Source organism: Osmerus eperlanus, chromosome 15 (assembly GCF_963692335.1).
Source record: "Osmerus eperlanus chromosome 15, fOsmEpe2.1, whole genome shotgun sequence".
NCBI classification, from domain to species: domain Eukaryota; kingdom Metazoa; phylum Chordata; class Actinopteri; order Osmeriformes; family Osmeridae; genus Osmerus; species Osmerus eperlanus.
The window spans coordinates 8,656,977-8,683,375 of NC_085032.1; the positions used below are offsets into that span (position 1 = coordinate 8,656,977).

The following is a 26,399-nucleotide window of genomic DNA, read 5'->3' on the forward strand; positions in this document are numbered from 1 at the left end:
TCAGTAACAACGCAAAATGCGATATAGCCCTGTGTGGAGAAGCTGCCCCGGTAAATTGTACTACTACGGTACAGTACTAGACTACTGCTGTGTTCGTCTTGGTAGCGATTGCGTTGGTTGAATTGGATTTAACGTTCCGTTGTAAGGTTTAAACTGAAATTAATTATTTTCATGAACAGATTGACAACGTTTAGGCTGTGGCAATGAAGTTCAGGTTAGTAGTTAGATAGACTTTTGATTTAAGTAAGGGGAGTGCCGAACATGTTCTGTCGCCGTTTGACTTCCTAAACAGCTGTGTAGTGTAGATGTTTTTGTAGTGTGTCTCGCGTAAGCTACAGCGTTGCAGTGAGCTACACTGGTTTGAAACCACAGGTAATGGTAATTTCACCAACAAATCGTTTACTAATGTCAGAATAAATCCTACAACGAAAATGTATATGTGAGTAATGTTTATTTTAACGATTGAAAACAGATAACGCTACATCATAGACCACTGTAGTATGTGTTGCCCGGGCAACACAGGCTAATGTCATGATGCTAATACTTCAGTGAAATAGTAGACTACTGTTTCCGAAAGTAGATGTACTTCCTTAATAATATCAGCATATACTGTACATTACACATCACAATTGTGTGTCATATCACAAAGTAAAATGAGTAAATAGTTATCACCCTGCCTGGCCTCTTTGCTTGTGGCGTTTCTGCAGCTGCCTTTCAGTAAAGCTATAGTTAGCCTAGCTATCCCCCAAGTTAACAGATGCGAAAGGAATGTTCTGCCAAAGGTAGTCACGCGTGTTTTCGTGACGTTAGTGACGTAGTGACGTTAGTAACGTCAGTGACTGTGGCTAGCAAATTAGCCACCGTTAGCTTCACTTTTCGCCACAAAAACTTAACTTGAGCCTAAACCATGCAACGGAACATAAATTCCAATAGAAGCAACTCAATCGCTACCAAGACGAAACTTTTGACACCTACGTTGTCTATGTAGGCCAAATATTGACTGAGTTTTAGGGGGGCAAAAAAATAAAAATAAAATAATAATAATATATATGTGAGAGAACAACGGTTGTGCCCTTGCCGAAGGCAAAGCACACCCAATAAACGTTATTATTAATAATTGCTCGTTTATTTTTATTTAACCTTTATTTCGTGATCCGCTATTGTCGCTATTACTGTTGTTAAACAATAGTGGTAAATGATTGATCAGATATAGGCCTATACTATTCCTACAGGCTATATAAATTGTATCTGATCAAGCATGAGTAAGCTGAAAGATTGTGGGATGGGCGGTAACTACTTTCACTGGAACCACCACTGAACGCAGGACAAAAACACGGAACAGCGTAACACTAATTTCAATAAGAAAGCATACGCTACTCACAAAGTCGTATCCAGTAGTCACACATCCCGCACAGTTTACTGTAAATATACTGTAGAAATGTCATAAATATTTCGTATTCACACTAACTACTTGGATAGGCAGACTGCGCTTTCTTCGCCGCTCCCTTTCTGACGACATTCGCATATTCGATCTAATTTCAGGATGTGAGTGCACTATGACTGCGTTTCGCCAGGCTCTCTGAGTCACACAAGTGGGTGCCAAAGGGGTAGTTACGCGCATGATAAGAAAAAAAAGGAATTACCTAAATGTAAAGTTAATATAGACCGATTTGGAGACTGGGGTATGCTGACTTAAAAAATAAATAAAACACAGGCTCCCTCGTAAACAAATATGAAATATTTGAAGATACAGACCGAATACATTAGTAGTAGTATCATTATGGTAAACATTTGTCATAACGTTTTTATTTATTTAAAGGGAGACACAATTGTTTTCTAAATGTTTTATCCAGACATCAGCAGTCGTCGTTTTGGAAAGTCTCTGTTGACGGTAAGCTATAGGAGATGCAGCAAATAGACAGCCCTTTCAAAGTCACAGTTTTCTCCAACCATTCCTTCAGAGACAGTCGACAGATCACCAACAGTCCATCTCCTCTTCCAGAGGTCCATCTCCTTTTTCAGAGGTTAGGGTTTGAGAAACAAGTTTCAAAGTGGTACTCTAACTCCTGGGGGCAGTGTTGTCTAGGCTTATCACATACTGTATCATTATCGAAAAATTGTACTGTATATAGTCTAGTAATGATCTTGCTTTACATACAAATGAACTTTTAGTTTCTCTAAACCAAAATGTTGGTGAAATCTTTTTTACCTTGTTTTAAAAATTCTTATGTTCAAACAACCACCTATTTCCAAAATTACATTTAGCGGAGCCACAAGCGGGTCCAAGCTTGTTGTCACAGGGGCACTGCACAGTGTTTATAAAAAATAGATATAGCAGGGAAAACAAGAGCCATTAACAGTCAGCACTCAAAGTAGAGGATTAGAATGAGAGAGTGTGGTGAGGTCAACAACTGACCGAGGCAATTTGATATCCGGCATGGCTTCTTTCCCTGGCTTAATATCTCTGTTCTTTCCCTTTAATTGAAGGTCACTAAGCATTGAAGGAAATATATTTCTCCTGTCGTTATTATGCATGTGGCTTTGCAGCGAGACTGAGGCCCTTTTATCCATGTAGTAGGAGAAGCCTTGGCGTGCAAAGGAGAAGTAATGACCATGCCTGTACTGGGAGAATTTAAGTCGCAGGATAAGTGTCGAGGAGAGTACATTAGTGAATTGGAGAGTAAGTTAACTGAAAGATGAAACCAGGACGCCAAAGGGGCTTAAAGTGATGAAAATCCTCACATTAGGCTTTTCTCCAGCTTTAAAGATGAGATTCGCTTCAGATTTTCCCAAAACACGCATGGCGGGCTTGTCCCATTGTCGCCGGGAAACAAGGTCCCGCTCTGTGGGCTAACGTGCGTCTCTGGGTGGAAGGTCGGTGAGAGCAAGCCACCGTCAGCCACTCCACCTTCAAAGGGAACAGATCAAACGATAATCTGCCCTTTCTGGTTTCTATATTCAGCCTGGAAATATAAAATGATCCTTAATTATTGGGTGGAATGGCACGCAGGTGGGATTGAACTATAGAGAGACTGGCGGAAGTCTCCTGGTTAAAATATGACTAGGGGTGGTGGTGGATGTATAAGTGCTTCCTACTTTGATATAACTTCTGCCCCACTAGTCCTCCTGGAACACATCCAACTTTATCCACTTCGCTATTTCACCCAATGTGTCTCCCAGCAGTATCCATAGAAGGGCCAATGCTTTTTGTCTGCACATGGGCGACTTTTGTTTCCACAGAACGTGTACGTGTGTGTGTCAGCCTGATCTGTCTGTTTCACACAAGGCCTGGTCTGATGACAGGTGAACTGAACTCTCCCGAGGGCCTCCCCTAAGGAAAAGGAGGAAGTGAAATTCATTAAAGTTAATTTGTTTGTGGCTGTATGGGAGCACAGCATCAAAATCCATGTCGGTCAGTGTGTGCGTGTGCTGAAGACAAGGTGAGACTGGTTCGGTCTTTTTGTGTTATGTGAGGTCAAACTCAAGTGTCGCCACTAAGTTGCTGAAAGGCATGAAAGAATATTTACCTCAAGAGCATTTTTGGCTATGCTTTGCTCTCTCTTTGGCCTTTGCTTCCAGTAACACACATAATGATACTGTTGGTGTCTTTGAGACCAGAATATGGAATGAGTGCGTGCTGGGTGTGAGTAAGAGAGAGAGAAAGGAAAACATTTCCACATTTCTCTTTCCAGTAGAATGGACATTGGAAGTATAGCATGCACTGTGGGATACGCAGAGGCAGACCATGCTAGCTTGAACCCGCAACATGTATTTATCTGACTGACTTGGCCCATTCAGCCCCCCCCCCCCCCCCCCCCCCCCCCTTGGGTGTGTGTGTGTGTCCAAGCTTGTCAGCATGAACCAACCTCTATGTTAGATCTGAACCAGACAGTGATAGCGGTGATATGTGATGTATTTTATAAGCCCCCTCCCCTCCTCCTCCCCAAAGTCTCATTTACCCTCACCCACGTTTTTACATAAACCGGAACCGAACACTATCTACTAATCTATTTTGCACATTGAGTTGGTTGGTTGCATGTTTAATATGCCACTGGATGGACTGTTCCAGACAACAGCACGGTACGGACAGAGTTATTTCGGTGCAGCTTTTTGATGACGCTCATCGGGCAAATGTCCCCCTCTGCTGCACACACACACACCTTTCTCTCTTATCTCTAAACACGGAGCTGCAGGCTGCTTCACACCACGGCATTCAAAGCCTGCCTGGGAATATGTGTGTGTGTGTGTGTGACCAGAGTGCGAAAAGGGGAGGGAGAGAATGGGGTAAGAAAGAAATCTTCTTGCAGGTCTTTGGCATATTTAGCTTAGACACTCCACAGGAATCAATTACATCCCTTTCAGTACTCTCTCTCTCTCTCTCTCTCTCTCTTTGTTTCTTCCCCTCTGTCTACGTCTGTCTGTTTCTCTCTCCCTCTCCTTCTGAAGCACAGGCTCTCCTGGAGAGAAAATAGGTAGAAAATTAATTACAGGGAGTAGTGCCGAGGACTCAGGAGAGGTGATCTGAGTCAGTGATGAATTACAAACAGACAGAGCCATGACAGTAATCTGGCCCAATCCCCTGCCGCAATCGGGCTTCCCTTCACCTAATAATGTTATGACTGACACCACCCCCTGGCCCGCTCCCCGCCCCCCTTCTCTCTCTCCCTCTCACCCCTCTACAGGTACCCACCTACCTGAGATGTGAATCCGAGGCCCTGAGCTGAGAGCTGAACGAAGGTCAAAGGTGAGACAGAAACACGGCCCATCGAATCGCCGAGAACGACAGAGGGGAAACACGGGTGTTATGGCGACACAAAATGGATCAGCAGTTAACGCTTGCCAGCTGTTCTTGTTGTCTTCACACACACGTACACACACACACACACACACACACACATGTAAACACACACCGCTCAGTGTCCAGCTTGTGTCTGTCTGTCTAGGGGATGACGGTGTTCCTCGACATCGCTCGCGAATGAATATTAATCGTCAATTCCAACGGTACGGGAAACGGTGCGTACGAGTGTGTGCACGCGCGCCTACGCGTGACAGAGACACACGACGACACATCTCCATGACGACACGCATCTCAGTCCGGTCATGGCAGCCCAGACGTCTGCTGCTGCAGACATGCAGGTCGCGTACGTATAATGAGCGACGTTCATTAGACCCTCCTTCATCCCCTCCCCCTCCCCCCCCCCCCACAACCAGAGGAGACACGCATCCCTCCTGCGTCTCTCCAACATCTCATTCAATATTAGCATCTCATCATAAAAAAGAGATGATCATCGCCACCTTGTTCGTGTTCATCTCAGCTAAAACGTCCGCGACAACCCTACGAGCCTCTGTGAGGAAACGGACGGTTCCTCTGGGGGCCTTAATGACTGTTTGTGGGAATCACAGGGAGAGCCCTTGGATCCGAGCAAACAGGTTTCAACCATCCTCACAATTGACTGTAAATGCTCTTAATTCGCTGACGGTGACTTCGCATTGGCCGAGCAAGCGGAGGCAGAGAACGATCTGTTTTTGTAATCGGGATAATTAAACAAGACCGGTGGGAAAAAAAACACGGCACTAACCATGACTCACTGGACTTACAATGACATGTGTAAGAAGACGGAGAGCGAGGGCGTCTCATCGGGTTGCCAGCTCCGCTAGACATCAATACTGCATGTCCTAATGCTCGGCCAGGGCCTAGTGGAGGATGCCAAACAGGAAGAAGAGGGCCCAAAATAAGGCCCGGCTGGGGACACCGTGGAGAGTGAATAGGCTCTTAAACCGAGTAGAGAAGTCGATTTGGGAGCGGAATCTAATATTTATCATATTGTATCTGGGACGGAAAGTGGGTCAGATGTATTAAGGTGCTTTAAAGGTTGGGTCTGTTTTTTTGCCAATGAAAGTTCACCCCTGCCGTCATCCAGCCAAACAACCAGTCAGCCAGCCAGCCAACAACTAGCCTGTCAGCCAGTCAGCCAAACAGCAAGCCAGCTGGCCAGCTATCTAGTTGGTTCTATACTGGGGAAAACCTTGTGACTGACACATTCTCAACCCAAGGAGTCACACAGGTGCCAAGGCCATCTATTCACTAGTTTTGTATCTACACATCTATCACTAATGATGGTATTCTACATCAATGCTGACCCATGCATAAACAGATGAAAAACATTTCAGAGACTGCATACATGATACATATACTGTATGTTCATGTAATGTTGCATAAGACCTTCCGGCCCTGAACGAGTGAGGTACACAACACCTCCCAAATATACTGTGTTCTCCATGAAAACTGTGACAACCAAATAGATAAAGTGAACCTTCGTTTGTTCCTCCTAATGCATGGAGACTTCATGTGATATATATATTGGACCCGAGGAAGTCTTGTAGACAGCAGGAATGATCCTTCTGACTAAATATCTCCAGTCAGTGACGAGGAAGAGAAGAGGGGAACTGACCTGTGCTGCTCTGGATGGTCCTGACGGTGGTGGTGGACCTGGGAGGGGAGATGGCCCTCATCCTGTGGCCGCCATGCCCCCCCGCCGCCGCCGCCGCCGCCGCCTCCTCCTCTTCCTGGGAACAGCCCTTCTCGATGGCGCGCACGTAGCTGTGGCTGCGCATGCGGAAGCATCCGGGCACGGGCAGGTCCAGCGCGTCCACCGCCTGGGACTCCATCTCGCTGAACACCTGCTTGCACACCGCCTCGATCTGCCCGTTCACCTCCACCTCGCTCACCTGCCCCGGGGGCGGGGGGGGGGGGGGGAGCACACGGGGCGCAAACAGACGGGGGGCGCCCACGAGAGCCCGGGCCGGCCGTGACAGAGCATGGGAGAAGGGACACAGGTTAGAGAGACGGACACTTGGGGAGCCCACCGTTCCACAGGAGGGTGGAGTAGAGCAACGGTGAAAAGCTGTTACGTTCGAGTGATGAAAGGGGAATTTGAAGGACAAGGATACATGGGGGTCATTCCAAACACGGGGCACGGAGTGCAGGGGGGAGGAACGACAGGTGCTGGGGCTGAAATCGAACGGGCCATTTGGACAGACCGACGTGGTTGTTAAGGGTGCTACAGGTGGCAGGTGTTGACTCCTAGGGTGAATTTGGGGGAAGTGTGTTTCTCCACGCATCTACTGGAAGGAGGAGGAGAGTGACTGCTGGCAGGGTGACAACTACATTTGGGGGCATTGCATGTTCAGCAGAATGGGGATTTTTAAATGGAATTGAGGGAATCACAGAACTACAGGAATCGACATATAAGAAAACACTGATGAACAGATTTAGGATTTGATAGTCTGGAAGACTTGGATGGATGGATGGATGGATGAACTGCTGGAGAGATGTATAAGGGGAGGAGGTGAACAGTGAGTAGAGGAGAGAGGGTGTGAAGGAGGGGGTGAAGACATCGAGACGGACTCCTCTCGAGAAGACGGGATGAATTGGGGGCACGTATCTAGTGAGGCAACGTGTGTTTGAGTGTGTTGGGTGAGGGCAGCAGAGCATGTGTGGTGGGTGGACGTGTTATGTGATTGGTGTGGAGAGCAGAACTCGGAGTCTGTCAGCTTTTTGGGCCTCTCCTATTGCATCGGATGAGAAGCCTTGCTGCGTTCATGCACACACACGCACACACACACATCCACCCACACAGTCCAGGCCATGTCCCTTCCCCACAGGGCCGACTGGCTACTTCCCCCAGCCCGTCTCTTCCCTTTCCCCCCCACCCATCTGCTCTGGAAAGGGGGGCTTGTGGCTCTGGCCCCCTCTCTGCCCAGAGGACCACACTACTGGAGCTCCTCGTAACTCCAAACGAGAGCAGACGTGACCCGCCTTCACCCTCCACTGCTGGAGACACATTTGTCTCAACAACAAATGTTCCCCAAACATTTTTCATTTCATATGTATGCATGTACATATATACACATACATACAATCCTACCATATTTTCGAGCATTGACAGCTGGGTCTTCATATGCTTTCAAGTAACCCTTGTCGGGGTTAAGTGTAGGTATTAAGTTCAAAACAATGAGGAGGCTGATTGTATGAGAGTGCATTGCTGGACATAAGTCACCTTCCCTTTTCAAAGGGATGGTCTGGGAGAGGAAACTGTTTTACAGCCTGAATCTGTGTGCCTGTTATCATGGTATTCCTGCTCTGCATATCCTTTGCTTCCCTCCATCTTGGGTGTTTTTTTTCCAGCAGTTAAGCCTTGTTTTTATCACTAATGAGGATGCCTAATTGGGTTGAGTCTTTCTGAAGTATGTCATTCGATGTTCCAGAGAAGGACAGGGGCAAGGGGATGAGGGGAGAGGGGAGGAGGAGGTAGAGAGAGAGAGAGATACTGCACTTCCTCTTTTCTAATTAAGGACATTTGAATTGGATTGATCTGATCAGCAGATCGGAGAAAACAGAGAGGCGTTGGGCCATGTTATAAAAATGGACTACTGGCCATTGAAACTGGACATGGTCTCCCATTGACATGGCTGGTGGTTGCCAGATGGCTATTTGGAGTTTGTTTTAATGTTGGTGTGGAGGCCCGGGGTGAGTTCCTCCCCCCTGCATGTCCGTAGAGAAGGAGGTTGGGAGGTGGAGGGTTGGGACGGCGGTGGCAGGGGGGTGAGGGGAGTCGAGCGGGGCACCAACCTGGCTGATGGTGCTCATGGCTCGCATGTAGCTCTCGTTTCGCGAGCGGAATTTGGGTGAGGCCAGCAGCCCCGCTGGGTCCAAGCTGTCCAGACTCCTATTGATGGAAACCTCACTCACCGCCCGCAAGTAGCTGTGGCTCCGGATCTGCAGCTTGGGAGAGTGCTCCGTGGAGATCCTGCAGGGAGGAAGGAAGGGAAGGAGAGGAGGAACAAAGAGAAGAGCAGTGGAGAAGAGATAAGAGCAGAGGAGAGGAAAGGAGGAGAAGGGAAAAAGAGGAGAGGGACGAAGAGGAGAGTAGGGAGGGAAGGACAGAGGAGAACAGGAATCAGGGAGAGCAGAAAGGGTGAGCGTCGGTGCGTACGCAGAAACCCAAAAAAGAAGCAACGACGTGAGAGAGAGAGAGTGAAAAAGGTTTAACAAAAGACTGAGGGAGCATGTGGGAAAATTGGTAATCTAGCCATGCACATAGTACGGACCCAAAGGAGTGAGAGACTGCTCCTCTGAATCTTCAATCACTTGGGAACGACCCCTAATGTCTGCACAACAAATGGTTTTGGATGTACTCTGGGAATCTTTGGATGTCCTTGAAAAACCTTTCCATTCACTCCACAGGCCAGAACAGCGAAAAATGGGCCGCACTCCGATGCATATGGAGTACATGGGCAGATATGTGTGTGTGTGTGTGTGTGTGTGTGTGGAAGGAGGAAGCAGTAGCCTTCACCCTCACAATAAGCACACAAACACACACAAGCACGTAAAGACATGAAACAGGAGCTCATTAGATTGCCCCTGCAGGCAACAAGCAGGTGGGCTCTTTCACCAAGCATCTTCACACCTGTGCAGCATGCGATCTGCTGTATGCGTGAGAGGTAGAGCGCTGGAAACAGCGCGAGATAGAAAGAGAAACAGCGATAAAAAAGAGTCTGCAGTTTGCTGCACTCCACCTTCAGTCTCAAACCCAATACACACACACACACACATTTATGACTCTTTCCCTCCATGTCCAGTTTGCCTTAATTATGTATGCCTTCCTTAAAATAAAACGGGGTTTACCACAGCGACACAAACTCGATTGCTCATTCTTGGATGAATGAAACACGGGCTGCAAGAGGAGGACGAACTGATGCAACGAGGGGAGAGAGGGATGGAGAAGAAGGAAAAACGTGGGGGAAGGAGGGACGATTCAAGAGAGGGAAGAAGAGGCTGGACGAGGTTCTGAATAGAGAACACAGAAAAAAATGAATAAAATGATTATAATAATCATCCTTGCATCTGAAGTAGCATTTGCCTATTACTCAGCTCTTCAGATAAGAAACTATGTCTTACAACGTCAATGCCTAATAGAGAGTACCAACTGTTCCTCTACATTAGACCAGAGGTTTATCTGTCGCCAAGCAAACCTTTCTCCCCACCCTCCTCTGACTAATACTTCAACATGGAGGGAGTGTTATTGAGTTTCTCCCTCACACTTATTCCTGGCAGTAATCATGGTGACCTTGCAGGCAGGTCGCGGTATCCTGGGTCAAGACTCACCTCCCGCTGCTTGGACAAGGTCGTCTTTAATGAACAAGCACACAGCATCGAGACACACAAACACACACACACATCACCGCACTGCTACTGCGGGCAGTCCATGATGTGTACCCTGATCCATAATAGAACTACCGTAGGCATATTCTCTCTCTCCTTCTCTTCCTTCCTCTCCTCCTTTCCTCTCAATTCCCTCCATATCACACTATCCTTTCTTTTGCCCCCTCCTCTCGGCTCCTACGCCCTTCTCTTTTTTTCGTCTTTCTTCTGCCGCCCTTTCTCTCCTTCTCCTCCTCCTCCCATCTCCCTTCCACCCTGCACCTCAACTCTGCTGTCCTTCCTGCCTCCAGCGTTTCTCCTCTGCTCACATCTCTTCCCCTCTTCAGCCTCCCCCTCCTCTCATCCCCTCTTCTGCCTCCCCCTCCTCTCTTCCCCTCTTCTGCCTCCCCCTCCTCTCTTCCCCTCTTCAGCCTCCTCCATTCACCCATATGTTTCTCTCCATCCAGTCTAGTCCAGTCTTGAGTGTGTTCGAGATTGGGTGGAGAGGAGAAGTAATTACTATATTAGGGAAGTTTTATTGCCGGTCTGGACAAAAAAAAGAAAAGAAGATTACAAAATTAAATCTGGGGCATAAACAAATGAGTTTGTCTGAAGTAAGCAAGGCGAATGGAGAAAATTTGTGACTGTCAAAATGGCTGTCATTTTCTGTCTATTACCCCCGTCCCCCTCTTTCTCCTTCTCTGTAAATAACTTCCCCTGCCAATTATTAGACTGGTTTTATCTACGTGGTTTACTTAACAGGGAAATGTGCATTGTGTTTTCAGCACAGTGTCCGCAAACTGTGAAACAACACACAACGAGGCTGTAAACAAGGGACTAATTGCGAAACAGGCTCCATAATCACAGCTTAATGAACATCTTAAATGCTGACCCATGAAGATAGAGAAAATAACAAAGAATAGAAAATACAACCTTACACCATCTCCCAAAAGCACCACGGTGAGAAAATTGTATACCATGCTAACGGCTCTCTTTATCTGCAACGAGCAGCGGTGCATTCTTTGTGTTTGTTTCATTCGTTCCCGCCAGCCGACGGCACAAGTCCCCAGGCCAATTAAAGTCATTAATTGCCCCTGCGCTGCGCCACTCTTACATAATTTGTCGGCAGCGCTGTGGCGGCGGCGTTCCGCTCTGGCGCTAACGACGACGGAGCGCCCAGAGGTAGAGCAATTGATATTCCTGTCAGACAGCCCTCACTATTACTCAGTTAATCAGTCAACGCGGCACGATGAGATAACAAACTATTGCGAGCTCTCTTATACCCGACTGATGTGTGAGTCAGGTATTTTCTTCGTTTCGCTTGACGATAAATTGATCCATTGTAATTATTCCATCAAGCTGTCTTGTGAGATAATGATGTTTTCAAATCGGGCCTTTCACACGAGAATAGGTCGTACAGGTGCTAATATGTGTTGTTAGGAGGCGAGTCGGGGTAAGTGACTTGCAAATGCTGCAAGTAGCTGCAATTAATTAATCAGACTGCGATATCATGAAATAGGGTTCTTTCTATGAGATTTCTCGAGTCGGCTTTTCTCGACAGGGGGTGGGCCTTTTTCACAAGCCACTGATCCACTTTGAACTTTTAGTTGTAACGGAAAGTCAGAAATGTAGTCTACTTGCTATGAGGTCCCTCGCAGGGCTTTCAAACGGTTTTAATAAATCATGCAACGTAGCCTACACCGTGGAAGGAAATCGCTGTTTTACGAGGAACATAAGTCTCATGATGTCTCAATATGAACATGAAAAGCACTAGATAAAAAATAACAAGATAAAAATAGAAATGTTCTATCAAAATCTTCAATGAATTGAGCTGTGGTGGGCAACACCTCCCCCAGGTTGGGTTGGAAGGTCTTCTATTTTTTGAATTGGATTCCCAACCACAAGCACGTGACCATAAATCGATTTTTTTCAATCACAGTGCGGAGGTGTGTTTGGGCATACAAATGTGGTAGCCAGACTGGGGGAAATTAGGGTAGATGAATGGAACATCAACACGGAACATGAAACCAAACACATGCTCTTAAATGCGACCGCTTAGATACATCTGATCCAACACGGTTCATCTAGCGAGCGTGCCCTCACACATGATAAATGTGTTGATAAAAATGCAAATGCATGCATGCGTGTCTGGGGTAAACACGGATACTGTATACACACACAGACACATCAAACACCCAAACAACGCCGCAGAAGCTCACGGGATAATGAGCACATGGCTGAGGCCTTACCGCAGTGGCCTGGGTTTGAATCTTGCCTGGGCCCTTTGCTGCATTTCTGTCTCTGTCTCTCTCTCTCTTTCTCTCCATCCCTGCCTTTCTTGGCATACAACTTAAAAACTGTCCAATAAAGCATGAAAAATGCCCCCCAAAATATATCACCCAAAAAAAAAGACATCACCTAAACACACTCCCACCCCCCCCCACCCCCCTGCCATCGGGGTGCGTCGACGTAGCATCACTCACTTCAGTGTGGTCATCTCAGTGAGCGAGGGCTGTGTGGCCTTCAGGTAGCTGGCCCGCCGCGCCTGCACCTTGGGGGAGGGCTTGGGGCTGCAGTCCGAGTCGCCGCTGTCCTCCTCGGCCATGGCCTTGATGTAGCTGCCGCTACGCATCCGCCGGCATGGGATCTCATCCTCCTTCCCCAGGGGCGAGAAGCCCCCCCCACACCACTCGTCCTGGGGCACCTGGAGGGGAAGGGAGAGAGAGGCTGAGGCGTGGCAGACTTGGCCAAGATGCAACATCACACCCCCTCTGGGGTTTTCTAATACATTTGCCCCCCTGGAAAGCTTTGGTTTAAAATGCCACGCCATCCAAATTCAACGTTTTGACGGCCAAACTTTTAAGCCCAGTCAACATCAATATCATTCCTCCGAGCGCTGACTGAGTTCAAAGAGTTTTTCCGGCAGGTTCTCCATCCGGGTTTCTATCTGGGAGCCTACCGTCAGGGTGTGAAGACCAGAGGTCCTCCTCTGAAGGATATGTGATGCCTGCAGCATAGCAGGGGTGGGCTGTTTAGACTAAAGCAAAGTGCTCAGACCCTGACTGCTTCTGGGCTTTTCACACAGTCCAATGGATGTGCAAAGAAAGGTTAAAGCGATCTGCCTACTCGTCCCTACCAGAGGGTAAGAGTGAGAGAGAGAGAGAGAGAGAGAGAGAGAGAGAGAGAGAGAGAGAGAGAGAGAGAGAGAGAGAGAGAGAGAGAGAGAGAGAGAGAGAGAGAGAGAGAGAGAAGGAGAGCGAGAGAGAGTAACCTGGTGAGAGAGGGAGGGAGAGAGAGAAACAAAGAAGGTTTTGTTTGGTATTAGCATAGCCACTGGTCCCCAATGTGAGTGGCTTTTAGAACGTCAGGGTAAGAAAGTTGAAAGAGAGGAGGAAGGAAGAATGAGACCCAAGGGAGAGAGAGTTCTGAATGAGAGGCTGAAGTAAGAGAGAAGAAGAAAGTGCTGGAGAGAAAGTGACAGTGGGAATGAAAGAAAGGAGTCTGATGAATAAAAGTGCGTGAGAACTAGGAAACCGCAGCAACCTTGACGTCACGGCCGAAGAGCAACAGAGACGATCTTGGGACAGACTTGGGACTCGAATGACATTGACTTTATGGTGGCGTCTCTCATTGTACCAAGCAGACACATTGAGAATGCTGAGACTCAAAGTTTGAATGACGCTCCCATTTTCAATGAACGACATGGCGATAATGAACTTTGACTGTTGCCGTAGTGCAGGGAATGGTGATTACCGAGAACTTGTGTGTGTGTGTGTGTGCATGTGTGTGTGTGAATTCAGAACCAGGACACTTCCCAGCATGAGAGGGAAGCAACGTGACAAATCCCACTTCTGCTCTTAGACCTTTTAAGTGGATGTTGGGCCCTCTCAGAAGACTTCAAAAAAATAATCTTGTTTTGTATTTCTAGAAAAAAACTCAAATGTGGTGGCTCTTTAATGACAGAAGTGATGCTTGTTGCTGCCGGAGCAACTTTTCTCCTTGATCTGTTTTCCACGATGTTGGAAATGCAACGTCCCCCCTCTCTCTTTCATGCTCTCTATTTAATACTCCCCTTACTTCTCCCTCACTTCCTCTTTCAACTCTGTCCCCCCCCCCATCCCCCCTCACCCACCCTCTCTCTGTCTCTTTCACACTGCAGCTTGCTGCTCTCGCCCCCCCCCCTCCCTCCCCCCCCCTCCACTCTTTTTGTCCCTTTCTCCTCCTTCCTAGCTCCACCTCCCTCCGCAGGCTGCCATTTGCAGTTAACACAGTGATGTGAGGGGAAGCATCCGAGCTGAATCACTTTTTTATTTTATCTCCTCCCAAACAAACAGAGAAGGAGAGCACACTGGGACCACAGGGCTCAGGGATATAGGATTTTCTCCTCTTTTTTTCCTTCTTCTTTTACTCTTTCCTTGCTTCCTCTCTCTCTTCAACCGCCCCCCCCCCCCCCCCCCCCCCCCCCCACCCGCCAGCATTTTCCCACCTAGAGTTACTTACCTCCATAAACACTACAAACAGATGCTTATTGAGACACTGCAGAATGTATTCCCTTGTATATCTGTGGCCGGGTATTTCAACATCAAATGTATCTGTAACCCGTTTTTTGCATCCCAAAATGTGTCATGTTAAAGTACAGTAAGTAAATGTAAAGTACTAACCAACAAAGTTAGCGTATCAAGCTAAAGGCTAGCAGATTCCCATGATGCCTTGGTTTCTTCAAACCATCAGTGTTACATAGAGGGGCAGGATTCCATATAGAAGCTGTTTATGGCAGAGCAGCAGAACTAAGAAGAGGAATCAGTTTAGACTGTAATCCAATCTGGTAATCCACATAGATTGTATGAGGCCCCCTCAGATGGAGTTATAAGGAAATGTGTACTCAACACACAAACATGCCCCTGGAGACAACAAGTCTAATCCCAGTCTCGGCAGTTCCCCCCTGTCTTATCCACCCTCTTCTACTTCCTACCATGGAAAATAAAGTGGAAGGAATATAAAATAATATACATATCACCCTCCAAACAATGTACTTTCTTAATGGTAGATTGATGAAGAACCCAGCAGCAGATAGGTTTCAGAAAGCAATCCCAAACTTTGGAATTAGCAAGAAAGAACAGCACAGCACATCTCCATGCACAAACACACACAGATGAAGACAGATGGTGATGACGATGAGGGTGTCTTCATGCCGGGGGGGGTGTCACGGAGAGAGAAGTGAGAGAAACGAGAGGATGGGACGGGGTCAGCCGTGGCCGTCCCTCACTCGGATGGGAGTGATGGATGGAGGGAGAGTGTCTTCCCCACCACATTGCCCCCTCTCCCTCTCTCTCGTGTCTGAGACAGGCGCCCCACACGCTCTCTCTCTCTCTCTCTCTCTCTCTCTCTCTCTCTCTCTCTCTCTCTCTCTCTCTCTCTCTCTCTCTCTCTCTCTCTCTCTCTCTCTCTCTCTCTCTCTCTCCCACACACAGGTTCACACGATGGAGTGAGGCATGGAGGAGTGAGACAAGGCATGCATGCACCCCCTCAGGGGGTCACGTCGGACGGGCGTACCTGGAGGAACTGACATGTGCGGCCCTGCTGGCACGTCTCGGCCTTCACTAGGGCTTTGTCTACGTTGACCGAGGCCTTCTGGTAAACCTCCCGCGCCCTGCTCACCGTCAGCGTGGAGGACCAGGAGCTCTTCTTCAGGAGCTGGCCTTCCAGCCCGCTCATCAGCCCCGGCGCCAGGCCGCCGGCGCAAGTGGAGCACTTGACGTCGTTGTTGCTGCGCGACGTCTTGAGCGAGTGGGCGCTGATGGTGTTGTAGGACTCCACGAAGTACTGCGACTGCGACTTGTCCGGGTGGCGCCCCATGGTCATCACGCCCGACGGGGGCCCGCCGGCGCCGCCCGGGTGGTGGTGGTAGAGGCACATCTCGCGGTCCAGCATGTCGTCCGAGCTCCAGTAGCCCGAGATGGCCGAGCGCATCTTGGGCTCCGACCTGCTGCGGTCCTTGCTCTTGCTGCGCTTGCCGCTGTGCTTGAGCGTTCCCTGGTGGGACGGGGGGTCGTCGGGACTGGCCTTGCCGCCGTTCACCCTGCCCCCTCCGCCGGCCCCTGAGGGCCCCTCCAGCGAGTGGGACTTGGTGAAGAGCTTCTGGACCGAGTGCACCAGGTGGCGGATGCGTCCGGGGCTGTCGCTGCGCTGGTGCTCCACCGCTGTGCGCTTGTACTGCAGGGTGTGGTAGCCGTCGTGTCGCACCGGCGCCTGCCGCTCAAACTGCTCCAGCAGGTTGGGGGGGGATGCGGTTGTTGCCTCCCCCTCCCCCACCTCCGCCGGCCCCCTTCCCCCCACCTGGCGGGCCCCCGGTGTAGGGCACAACGGCCCCACACTCCTCCTTGAGCTCGTGGTGTGAGCTGTAGTGTCTCCGGGGGAAGGTGCTGCTGGCCAGGTCGCTGTAGGGGCTGCATTCGGACTGGAAGGAGCTGCGCTGGGCGTAGTAGGGGTGGTCGGCCGGGTGGGTTTCGCTGGGGTTGAGTCGGTAGGGCCTCCGCTCGGCGCGCAGGGTCATGGCGTCGTAGGAGGGGTCGCAGGTCACCGTGTGGTGATGGCTGCGGCTGCTCGTCAGGCCTTTCATCGTCATGGTCACCTGCAGGGCTCGGGGGAGGGCCGGGGGAGGGGGGGGGAGGAACGCGCAACAAGGGACGTCCGAAACTGGGACGTAGCGCACAACGAAGGGGAGGATGAGCAGACAGCCAGACAGAGGAAAGAGAGAGAGAGAGAGAGGAAAAAGTGAGGGCATTAGAAACAACGGCTCATTTACATGGACTACTGGCACAGCAAATGTTAGTTGTGTTAAGTCTGAGGAGAATGTCCTCAGGCTCTCCTGTGAACACACCGTTCACCGTTGTTGACAGATCATTTTTTGCCGTCTTACTTTCCATCCTTCACATTTTCAAACGAGGCACTCCCAATATAGCTGTTGCCATGCATTGATATGCCCTGATATCTGAATCGCTCTTCCAGTCTGTCTTCCCAAACCTTTTTCGTTTGCTTGGAGTGAATGTCATTACACCAGAGAGAAAGAGAATGATGGAGGGAGCGGGGTGAGGAATGATAGAGCTAGAGGAAGCAAGAGCAGTACGATTCTATTTTCAACTTGGGGCGAAGACTATATTTGTACAGTGCATTGTTATTGCAAAGGCAAATCAATTGAACTGAACATAATGAACAAAATAACAGGAAGGTAAACACTTGTCAGCGAAGAGCTTCCCCCTCTCGCTACGGTACTTTTCATCTTGAAGACGGATACACGAACAATACCAGATACCTCAGAGTTACAAACAGCAAAGAAAAGGTAGAAAGGGAATTGAGGAACTGAGCACTTAATGTATGTCTCTCTCTCTCTCTCTCTCTCTCTCTCTCTCTCTCTCTATCTCTCTCTCTCTCTCTCTCACACACACACACATCCCTACAGATGATCAAAGTGGGTTCCCTGGAGCTGTCTGCGCTCCAGACTAATCACCCACTAAAACCGTCCGACAGCTCCTGAGCCTGCCCCTCCCGCCGGCGAGGAATGAAAAGGGCCCCTCACTTCCTCAGCGACATGAAAACAGTGGTATCCATCAGCTGCTTTAAGTCTGCTCCCCTTTCTGGCTGTCCCCCCCCCCCCCCCCCCGCCCCCTCACACCCACCACACACACACTCAAAATCATTGGCTGGGCCTGGGCAAAAGAGCTGAGCGCTGCTGGGCTCCAAATGGACTGGAGGTGAGGCTAACGAGACAGTGACAAGGGTGGCCGGGGCGATGTGGAGGAGCGCTGGGGCTTGGCGAACAGAGGGGGGATTCATTACTGCGATTTATAACGCAGTGCTACCAAAGGCCACTGAGGTAAATAAAAAGAAAAGGGAGGGGGGGGGGGGGGGAGAGAAGCGGAGGGCCCCCCGAAGGGCAGCGGAAGGAGGGAAAGTTGGAGAGAGAGAAAGCATAAGGACGGATGCGTTATCGATGTTAAACAGTGGACAATATTCAGGTTGTGGAAACCAATGCATACTGAATGAGTTCCCTGTAAGTAGAGTATATTTGTTTGATGTGACAACGGCACAATAAATGAGGCAACTGTACTCGTCTGTGAACATATTCATGTAATTTCTATTCCTGCATATATCTGATGGATCAAATCTCACTGTAGAAGAGACTGACTGTGTTTGGACCACAGGTTTTTGGATGAACAGAGGGAATAAGGTGATGGCAGTACAGTAATATTGTACATCCCTGACTATCTACCTAAATAAAAAGATGAAATCATCTGCAAACACACAGACACACTCACACATTTACACATTCATAGATTCAGCATTCTTACACAAAAACATTCAGGACCCACAAAGAAATACACGCACACACTCACACACGCACACACACATTCAGAGGGCACTTAGAAACTGGACCAAGTCCAACTAAAGGTATTAATTGCAGTGAATTGACAAAAGGTTCCCTTTTTAGGCGCTGAGGCGGACAACATGACCTAAATGAAAGAAGGCTGGAGGCGGTGGTGTGCATGGTGACACAGCTGTCCACAGGACTGTGCTGGATCAGGAGAGGTCATCCACCCCTTCCTGCCAGTCAGCCTGCGAGCACACCATCACACACACATCCCACGACGAACTCGCTGGACAGACATCCTCAATGAAACAAGTCTCATTTGAAACATGTAACATTGACGACACTGCAACAACACCTGGGGTATGGGGCTGTACATCGCTGATGGCTATTTTGGCCAGTCAGGGATACGCTGCTTCGCAGTATGCATGTAGTGCTAGGAAACTGATAGACAGCTGTGCGTTTGCATTTCGCCTGATGTGCACCGCTAGGACTGACTGGCCCAATTATGCCCAGAACACTCGGTTCAAGCTGACCTAATTGTAATCCTGTGGCATATTGGAGGCATGAGCTGGAGATAGAGATGCTCTGAGGCAAATTGAAGACTATTGGTGTGCCATCGCAGCCGACTTTGTTGACATATTGAAGTCAATCCTATTTGTTTTCCATTAGAGACATATTTATGCGACACGCGCGTACACACACATACATGCTCACAGCAAGACAGACGTACACACATCTACACACTCACATCTGGGGATTAAAGGCAGACCAAAACCAGAAAACAAGCTATAAGACTAGATTTATTGTAAGTGGGCAAACGCTTTTTGATCTTGGCTGAGCTTTGTGTGTGTGTGCACGTACATGTGTGTGTGTGCACGTACATGTGTGTGTGCACGTACATGTGTGTGTGTGTGCACGTACATGTGTGTGTGTGGTGCCATTATACAGCATGTAAGGGTTTTTGTCTGTCTATGTTTGCTTGCAGTAGAGCCACTGGCACATGCACTGATGTATTCTGTTCTGAGCTTTGATCATACACCTGTTTTGGTCATTAGAAGTATTACTGGAAACCACAGTATTTTCCCTCTGCAGTACACACCGTTGTTGCAAAAAGAAGCGTTCACGTATGTACGTACACACACACACACCTCCTTGTAGGTATTCTGCAAACTGAATGCTTTTCTCTTTGAGGAGAACAGGTTCAGTACAGCAGTTGTCTGTAGATTCTCATGCTACCAAAAGTTTTGGTTTTCACACGACCTGAAACAATGCTGACCACCAAAACTATTAGAAAAGAGCAGTGCGGGTTGGATTGAAATGATTTGAAACCTGTTATTTTTCACGGCGACTGCAATTTTCCGTCAGATATACACGCAGAAGTAGAACACAAGGGCAGATCAAATAAGCTGCCGGAGAAAGTGCTCTCCGCTCACACCATCGCTGAGTCAGCACAGCGGGGTCGGCAGGACAGATTCTCGTCTGTGGTTACTCTTGTTCACGGTCGGCCTAGAGTCACTTATCACGGGAGAGAAAAAACGAAATGAATTCTCGTGTCGATGCCCGTACAGCTTGCCCACCTTCAATGCGATGCCTCCTTACCAAAAGCCAAGTTTCGTATTTATTCCGCCTCAGTCGGATGGTCAATGGAGCAAAGAAATGCTATGATATGGATATGCTAAACAACCTCCGACTTATTGTCAACTGTCTTGTTGAGGAGTCACCCAATCAATACACAACACTGTGCGCACAGCACAGTGTGTTCCCTTGAATAGGCCTCGAAGCCCATCCCCACCACCCTGCTACAAATCCTGAAAGATTTGGAATTCTCTTGGTTTCTTACTCTTATGGAAATGATTATGACCGGGAGGCTTGGATGTTGCTTTTGGCGGTTTCGGAGCTAAAAGCTTTGCATGTTGGCTGGCTAAAGAACAATGGCAGGAGGAAAAAGTCCTGGCGGTTTCCAAATGTTGACTCCACAGTAGCTTGAAGACAGAGAGGTTGAAGGGAAGCCCAGCAGGAAGTATACTGGATGATCCATCTGCCTCAAAACAGGCAGTGTGGGGCTTTGTGGAGTTTCTTTCAGACATTTTATCTTTGCAGCTGCTGTAAAAGGAACTCCTCCAACCTGGGAGTCATTTCTCATGAGGTGGTACAGATTACTTCCTGTCACGTAAGCCACTGGGGACCCTATAACAAGGTCCATGGACGCTCATCCTTTTTGTGTGTTTGAAAACATTTGTGTGTGTGCGTAAGAGAAAGAGTGGAAACGTATGTGTTGCTTGGCAATATTTCCGGATACATTACACATTATCTGTTGCTAAGGCTACAGAGCCACACACACTGGTCCACCACAGGTAACTCTCAGTCCAATTTGTTTGCTTCAATCATAAGCTCACAATCCTGTTTGTGAAGTTGAATTCCCCTTTTTGTAGTGCTCGGCTCCAACTGCTTAAGTACAGGAGGGTGTGTTTCAGTGAAGCTAGGGAGGGTATGCTTTAGGGAATCCTATAGTCGCTTTGCTGAGCAACTTCAAAAAAGCCACCCAACACAGCCTCGTTCTCATCTGCAATTCTGAGACATTCATCATAGGAGTACTGAAATGTTCATGACCCAACTAAAGCCGACAAAGAAACGTAACCTAAAGACCTGGATGCAACAGAGAGCGGGAAACAAAAGATAGGCTCCCTCAGTGTTCTCCACAATCGATTTGTGGAGAATAACTTTCAACTAAGCTCCTAGAGAAGGGTGGTGGGCATGTTACATTTGAATTTGAGATGATATGATTTACCCAGGAAATTGGTGGGAGGCTTTTGAGGGAGGTGTGCTTTCAAAGGCTTCCAGGGTTTGGCCCGGAGCCATGGGAAGTTAATGCCTGCCTGCTCCAAACACTCTTAAAGACCGATCACCTATCGACTTTCTCCACTTGCCCTGGGTGTATCGCAAATAGCCATATTTGAGATTGACGGATTGATTACCTTCATTCAGTGTGATCTGCATCATGAAATATGGATACCCTGAATTTTTTATATGGGGCATAACAAATTACATCGTAAAAGGGGAGAACTGGTCAGATCTTTTACCACTCAGTCTCTTTCTATGGAGGGCTTATTCAATCTGTGTGAGCTCACAACTGTTCAAGGAGGCTCATTCAAAACTGAAGAATGAACAGCAATACACCGTACATTGACATCAATATACTGATTAGTGATATCAATAAACTGTATACTGAAATAATTTACCGTATACTGATATTAACATAATTTATTTTCTGATATCATCTGTCACAACCCGGCTTGTGGGAAGTGACAAACAGGAAGATATGTCGAGGGAATGAAATTTGTCAAAAGTATTTATAAGGAACTTACAAACAGAAACGTTTGGTGTGGCAGTCAACAGAGTCAGTAATGTAGGGAGTGGATGAGTGTGTGTGTGCATGTGTAGGGTGTTGTTAGGTGTGAACCAAGAATAAGGGTTGCCACAAACAAAAGAACAAAGTTGTGCTCTGGGAGAGAGCTCTCCTGGAGAGGCCCAGCTCATCTGGGGGCCCACCACCCTGCAACTGACACAAGCATGCAGAAACAGCAGACAGGGAGAGGAGACCGGAACTCATCATACCGGATACTGATATCAATATACCGTATATATCAACATACCGTATACTGATCAGATGGCTGAGCGGTTAGGGAGTCGGGCTAGTAATCAGAAGGGCGCTGGTTCGATTCCCGGCTGTGTCAAATGACGTTGTGTCCTTGGGCAAGGCACTTCACCCTACTTGCCTTGGGGGAATGTCCCTGTACTTACTGTAAGTCTCTCTGGATAAGAGTGTCTGCTAAATGCCTAAATATAAATGTAATCAATATACCGTATATATCAACATACCGTATACTGATGTCATCATACCGTATACTGATATCAATAGACCGTATATATCATCATACTGTATGCTGATATCAATACACCGTATATATCAACATACCGTATACTGATATCAATATACCGTATACTGATATCAATATACCGTATACTGATATCATGAAAATAGTGCTTAAGCGTTGTGTTGTGTACTGATCTGTAAGCGGGACCATCCCTGCCTAAATAGCTCCAGAAGATGTGGGATACATAAACTGACAGGATTCTGCGTCATGTCATTCAGCGCCCAGGCCTCGTCATCGCAATGTTCTCTATTTGAAATAAGAGCCACGTTGTTCACACTCTCTGTCTTTCCTGACATAGTTGGCTGTATTATGAAAACACATGGCTACATCGAGGGATTGATATTCCCGGCACCCAGGTGACAGCCCCTTTGTCACCACAGAACTAATTAGCCTGACTGTCAGCGCTCTCCAAGACTAATGGACTGAGTGGGGGCTGAGTTATGGTGTGGGACCCACCAAACACATCCCTGAGACAAATTCTTCCTGTGACTGGGAACTGTTTGATCAAGGTAAACAAAATTAGCGGCTGCATTAAGCCTGGAGAAAGCCTCAAGGCATTTTCCTCCAGCTGGGCTGTCAGAACTTCAACCGGGTGAATTGGCAGTGCTAGTCCATACTGTGTGGACTGCTCAGTCTTAACGGATAAGCAAACATTGAATTGGCCAAATATGTCATTGCAAATGTATACTTTTTTTTTATCACACTAATGTAGATCTGTGGGGACAGCCGTTCTTTGATTTTGAAGCAAAATAAATGGATGTGGCATTTACTTTTGAACCTATAAGAAAAGCCATGACATCACCATGAATACCTATCTTTTATAGATGGGTAGAAAGGGAAAATCCTTTTTGATTTATATTTTCCTCCATTTAGGTTCCCCTACAGTGTCACACTATCAACCACTTCAGTTGAATAAGTTCAATGGGATAAGCCATATCCAATGCAAGGGAAAAGATTTACTCACAATTGACTTTATTTGGCCAAATCCGTCCTTGCCCAATCCATAGAACAGACCCTGGGAGACTGCAAGTTCCTCAAAATGCCTGCCTCGTTCCAAAATGCCTGAGTCATCCTCAAACCGAAGCAAAGTTGTATGTGCTGCATCATCTGGATCTTTGTGCTTTGTGTGTCAGAGAAATGACAAAACTGATATGAACCTTTCATCCCTCTTTTCTTTAATAAAGTTCAATAAAGCGATCCATAAATAACACAAGGAGGTAAATTGGATGAGGGGGGATAGCATCACCATGGTAACAAATGTATTTTTCGTGAACGGAAACAATGCATTTCTGGAGGTCTGCTAATATGCAGCTGCGAAAAGCAATTTTGCCCCAACCTGCACCAGCATGATGAGAGTTGACTGGACATTTCTTTTGTCATTTCTCACATCCTAGTACCAACTGGGATTAGTTAAGAGCCATACCAATTAAGACACACTTACTCCATTGAGTAAGAGTCCGCAACATCATGTCTCAGGGTTTGCTAAAGGTTATCGAGAAGCAGTATGACTCAAATTGAAACCTTTTAACTGACTGTGAAGAGATTTCCAGTCATATACTTGAAAGTTTTAATGTAACTTGTATCACAATGCATTGTTGTATAACACCACAATAACCCAAATACATTTCTAATCGATGTGACCTTAAATTGACACTTGTCCATTCTAAGAATTCAAGCACAGTACAATTTTTGAATTAGCAATTTCATAAAAATGAAAAAAAAGTATTATTGTGTATTATATGAACTAAATGTATTAATAACTACAATAAACAGACCCACTTTCTGTTGTTTTAGTACACGTTTGAGTTGTGAGGCTAAATCTTGGGCAGCTCCTGCACTGCCGGGGTGATCCTCCATGGTTGGAGATGTTTGAGATAAGAAGCCCAGTCCGAGGTGTTAGCATGTGTATGTAATTCTCAACATGCCCCTGTGTACTTCATCATTCTGGAGTGTGACCTCAATGTGAAAAATTAGCTTAATACCGCTGAAACCATAATTGGACTATCTTTTACTATGTCACCAAAGAGAGCCACTACCCACGGTGCTGTTTGCAACTCAATGACAGCTTTAATGACTTCTGAACGACACCGCTGATGACTGAACAGGCAATGAAAAGCTTTGATTAAATAGGGTTGAACAACTGCTAAACAACCATTGGCACAAGTGTTGATAGGAATGTCTGCTGGTTGGCTAAAATGTACAGTATGTACACTACTGTAACTTGCCCCAGTCAGAAAGAGTTAACTTCAAACAGACAAGTGGAGCAAAACCAGTGCCTGGAGCTTGGAAATGGGAGCTGCACATGTACTGCAGAAAGTAACGTGTTGTAGCATACATAGTGCGAATGTGTTAGCATAACATATTTAAGATAAATCTCTTCTGGTTGAGCAAGGTATTGAAATATATGAATAATAATAGTATTTCTAAAAAGGAAAACAAGGAAATACACTATGCATTGTGAACTTTCAGTGGACCCCTTTTCGTGACGTCTTTCGATTTCTCTGATATATTTGTCTGCCAGAATTGTGGATTTATGCAAATACTAATACTCAAAAACAATTATGAGGGAAAACAAAAGAAAAACAACAGAAAAACAAAAGCATTTTTCAAATGAATGTTGTAGTGGCGTTCCAGGAAACATTGATTTAAATGCGTCTTTGTTAGGATTGCCTCCACTAGGCTTCTAAAATTAATTCAGGGCTGCTTAACTGCATAGGTCCAGAGGTCAGTGGCTGGCCAAGGGATGCAATGTGTCTAGGCCAGACAATAAGCAATCTTGACAACTTTCCCGCCCCTTTTACAATCTATTTTTTGGTTATTGTTGGCCAATCTGGCTGTCGCATTAATGTGTCAACAGACATTTGACGCGACCGGGAGTGAGGACTGACAGAGCAAGACAAGAGCTCCAGCCCCCTGCCGCCGCTCATGTGAACTGGTCAACACGGATCTGAAACGACACACAAATACACGAAAACACGAGACACGCAGCCATTATCAATGGTGCGCAATCATATACGCACACACTTCCACACCTGTCCGCAAATGCACACACAGCCTGGGAGGCATCATTCCAGAACCCCTCCCCCAACCACCACACACACACACACATACTACATGCCGAGTGTGAACCAAACTCACTGTTCGTACACAGGTGTCACGTCAGGTGATAGTGGCTGAATGACTGTAGGAGGCTCTGTTTCAGCTTAACTCCCATCTACGACAGAACACAGCAGAGGGCACAGGAAAGCATCAGCCGTCCACGAATCTGCCGACCCAACGGATTTAGCAAGGCTTATGTCATAAAAAATGGACTCAATTATGTCTCCTGTCAACTCGGGCTTCCTCTATGTCTATCAAACAACCTGGGCTATGAGGGGCAATGGCTCCTAAACCGAAAGAATACTTTTTTTTTCACAGCTGAAATTTTGAAGCTGTACCCTTACAGAAGCTGCAAGGGCAGCGGCACTGTCAGAGGCTGATATCTGGGGTCGTTGCGTTATGTCATGCAGACCAGTGGTTTGGCTGTATCCATAATGAATAAACGTCAAATTAAAAATAAAGCTGGCTGCCTAGGAGGCAGGGGACAGAAGTAGAGGGTGGAAGGGTGACCAGCTAGGGCTGAAGGAGTTGAGCTAGCTGTGAGGGCAAGGTTTGCGGGGCGTGGAAAAAGGTGGATTATCTATCCATCCAGCTGAGGTCATTGATGATATTTGTTCATTTACTAGGATAAACCCCTTGAGGTGAAGCAACTCATTTTCGAGGCGTCCTAATGTACAATACAAACATTTACAAGAAACAAAGACATTACAGTAATGGGAAAGACAAAAATCATTCATCAGTGGCAGCTCCCACTTGCAGTGTGTGGGTCTGTGTGTGTGTCTGTGTGTGTTTC

General features: G+C 47.3%; 1 protein-coding gene across 1 annotated transcript in view; it reads right to left on the reverse strand.

The window, feature by feature from the left end:
• The window catches only part of dlgap1b (discs, large (Drosophila) homolog-associated protein 1b), an 81,145-nt gene that overhangs the window by 24,329 nt on the left and 30,417 nt on the right, over positions 1 to 26,399 (reverse strand). Inside the window, 5 exon segments of the mRNA XM_062479849.1 lie at positions 6,453 to 6,729; positions 8,633 to 8,810; positions 12,688 to 12,908; positions 15,758 to 16,486; positions 16,488 to 16,900. Of these exon segments, the coding sequence (XP_062335833.1) occupies positions 6,453 to 6,729; positions 8,633 to 8,810; positions 12,688 to 12,908; positions 15,758 to 16,486; positions 16,488 to 16,829 (1,747 nt within the window). The 5' untranslated portion in view covers positions 16,830 to 16,900.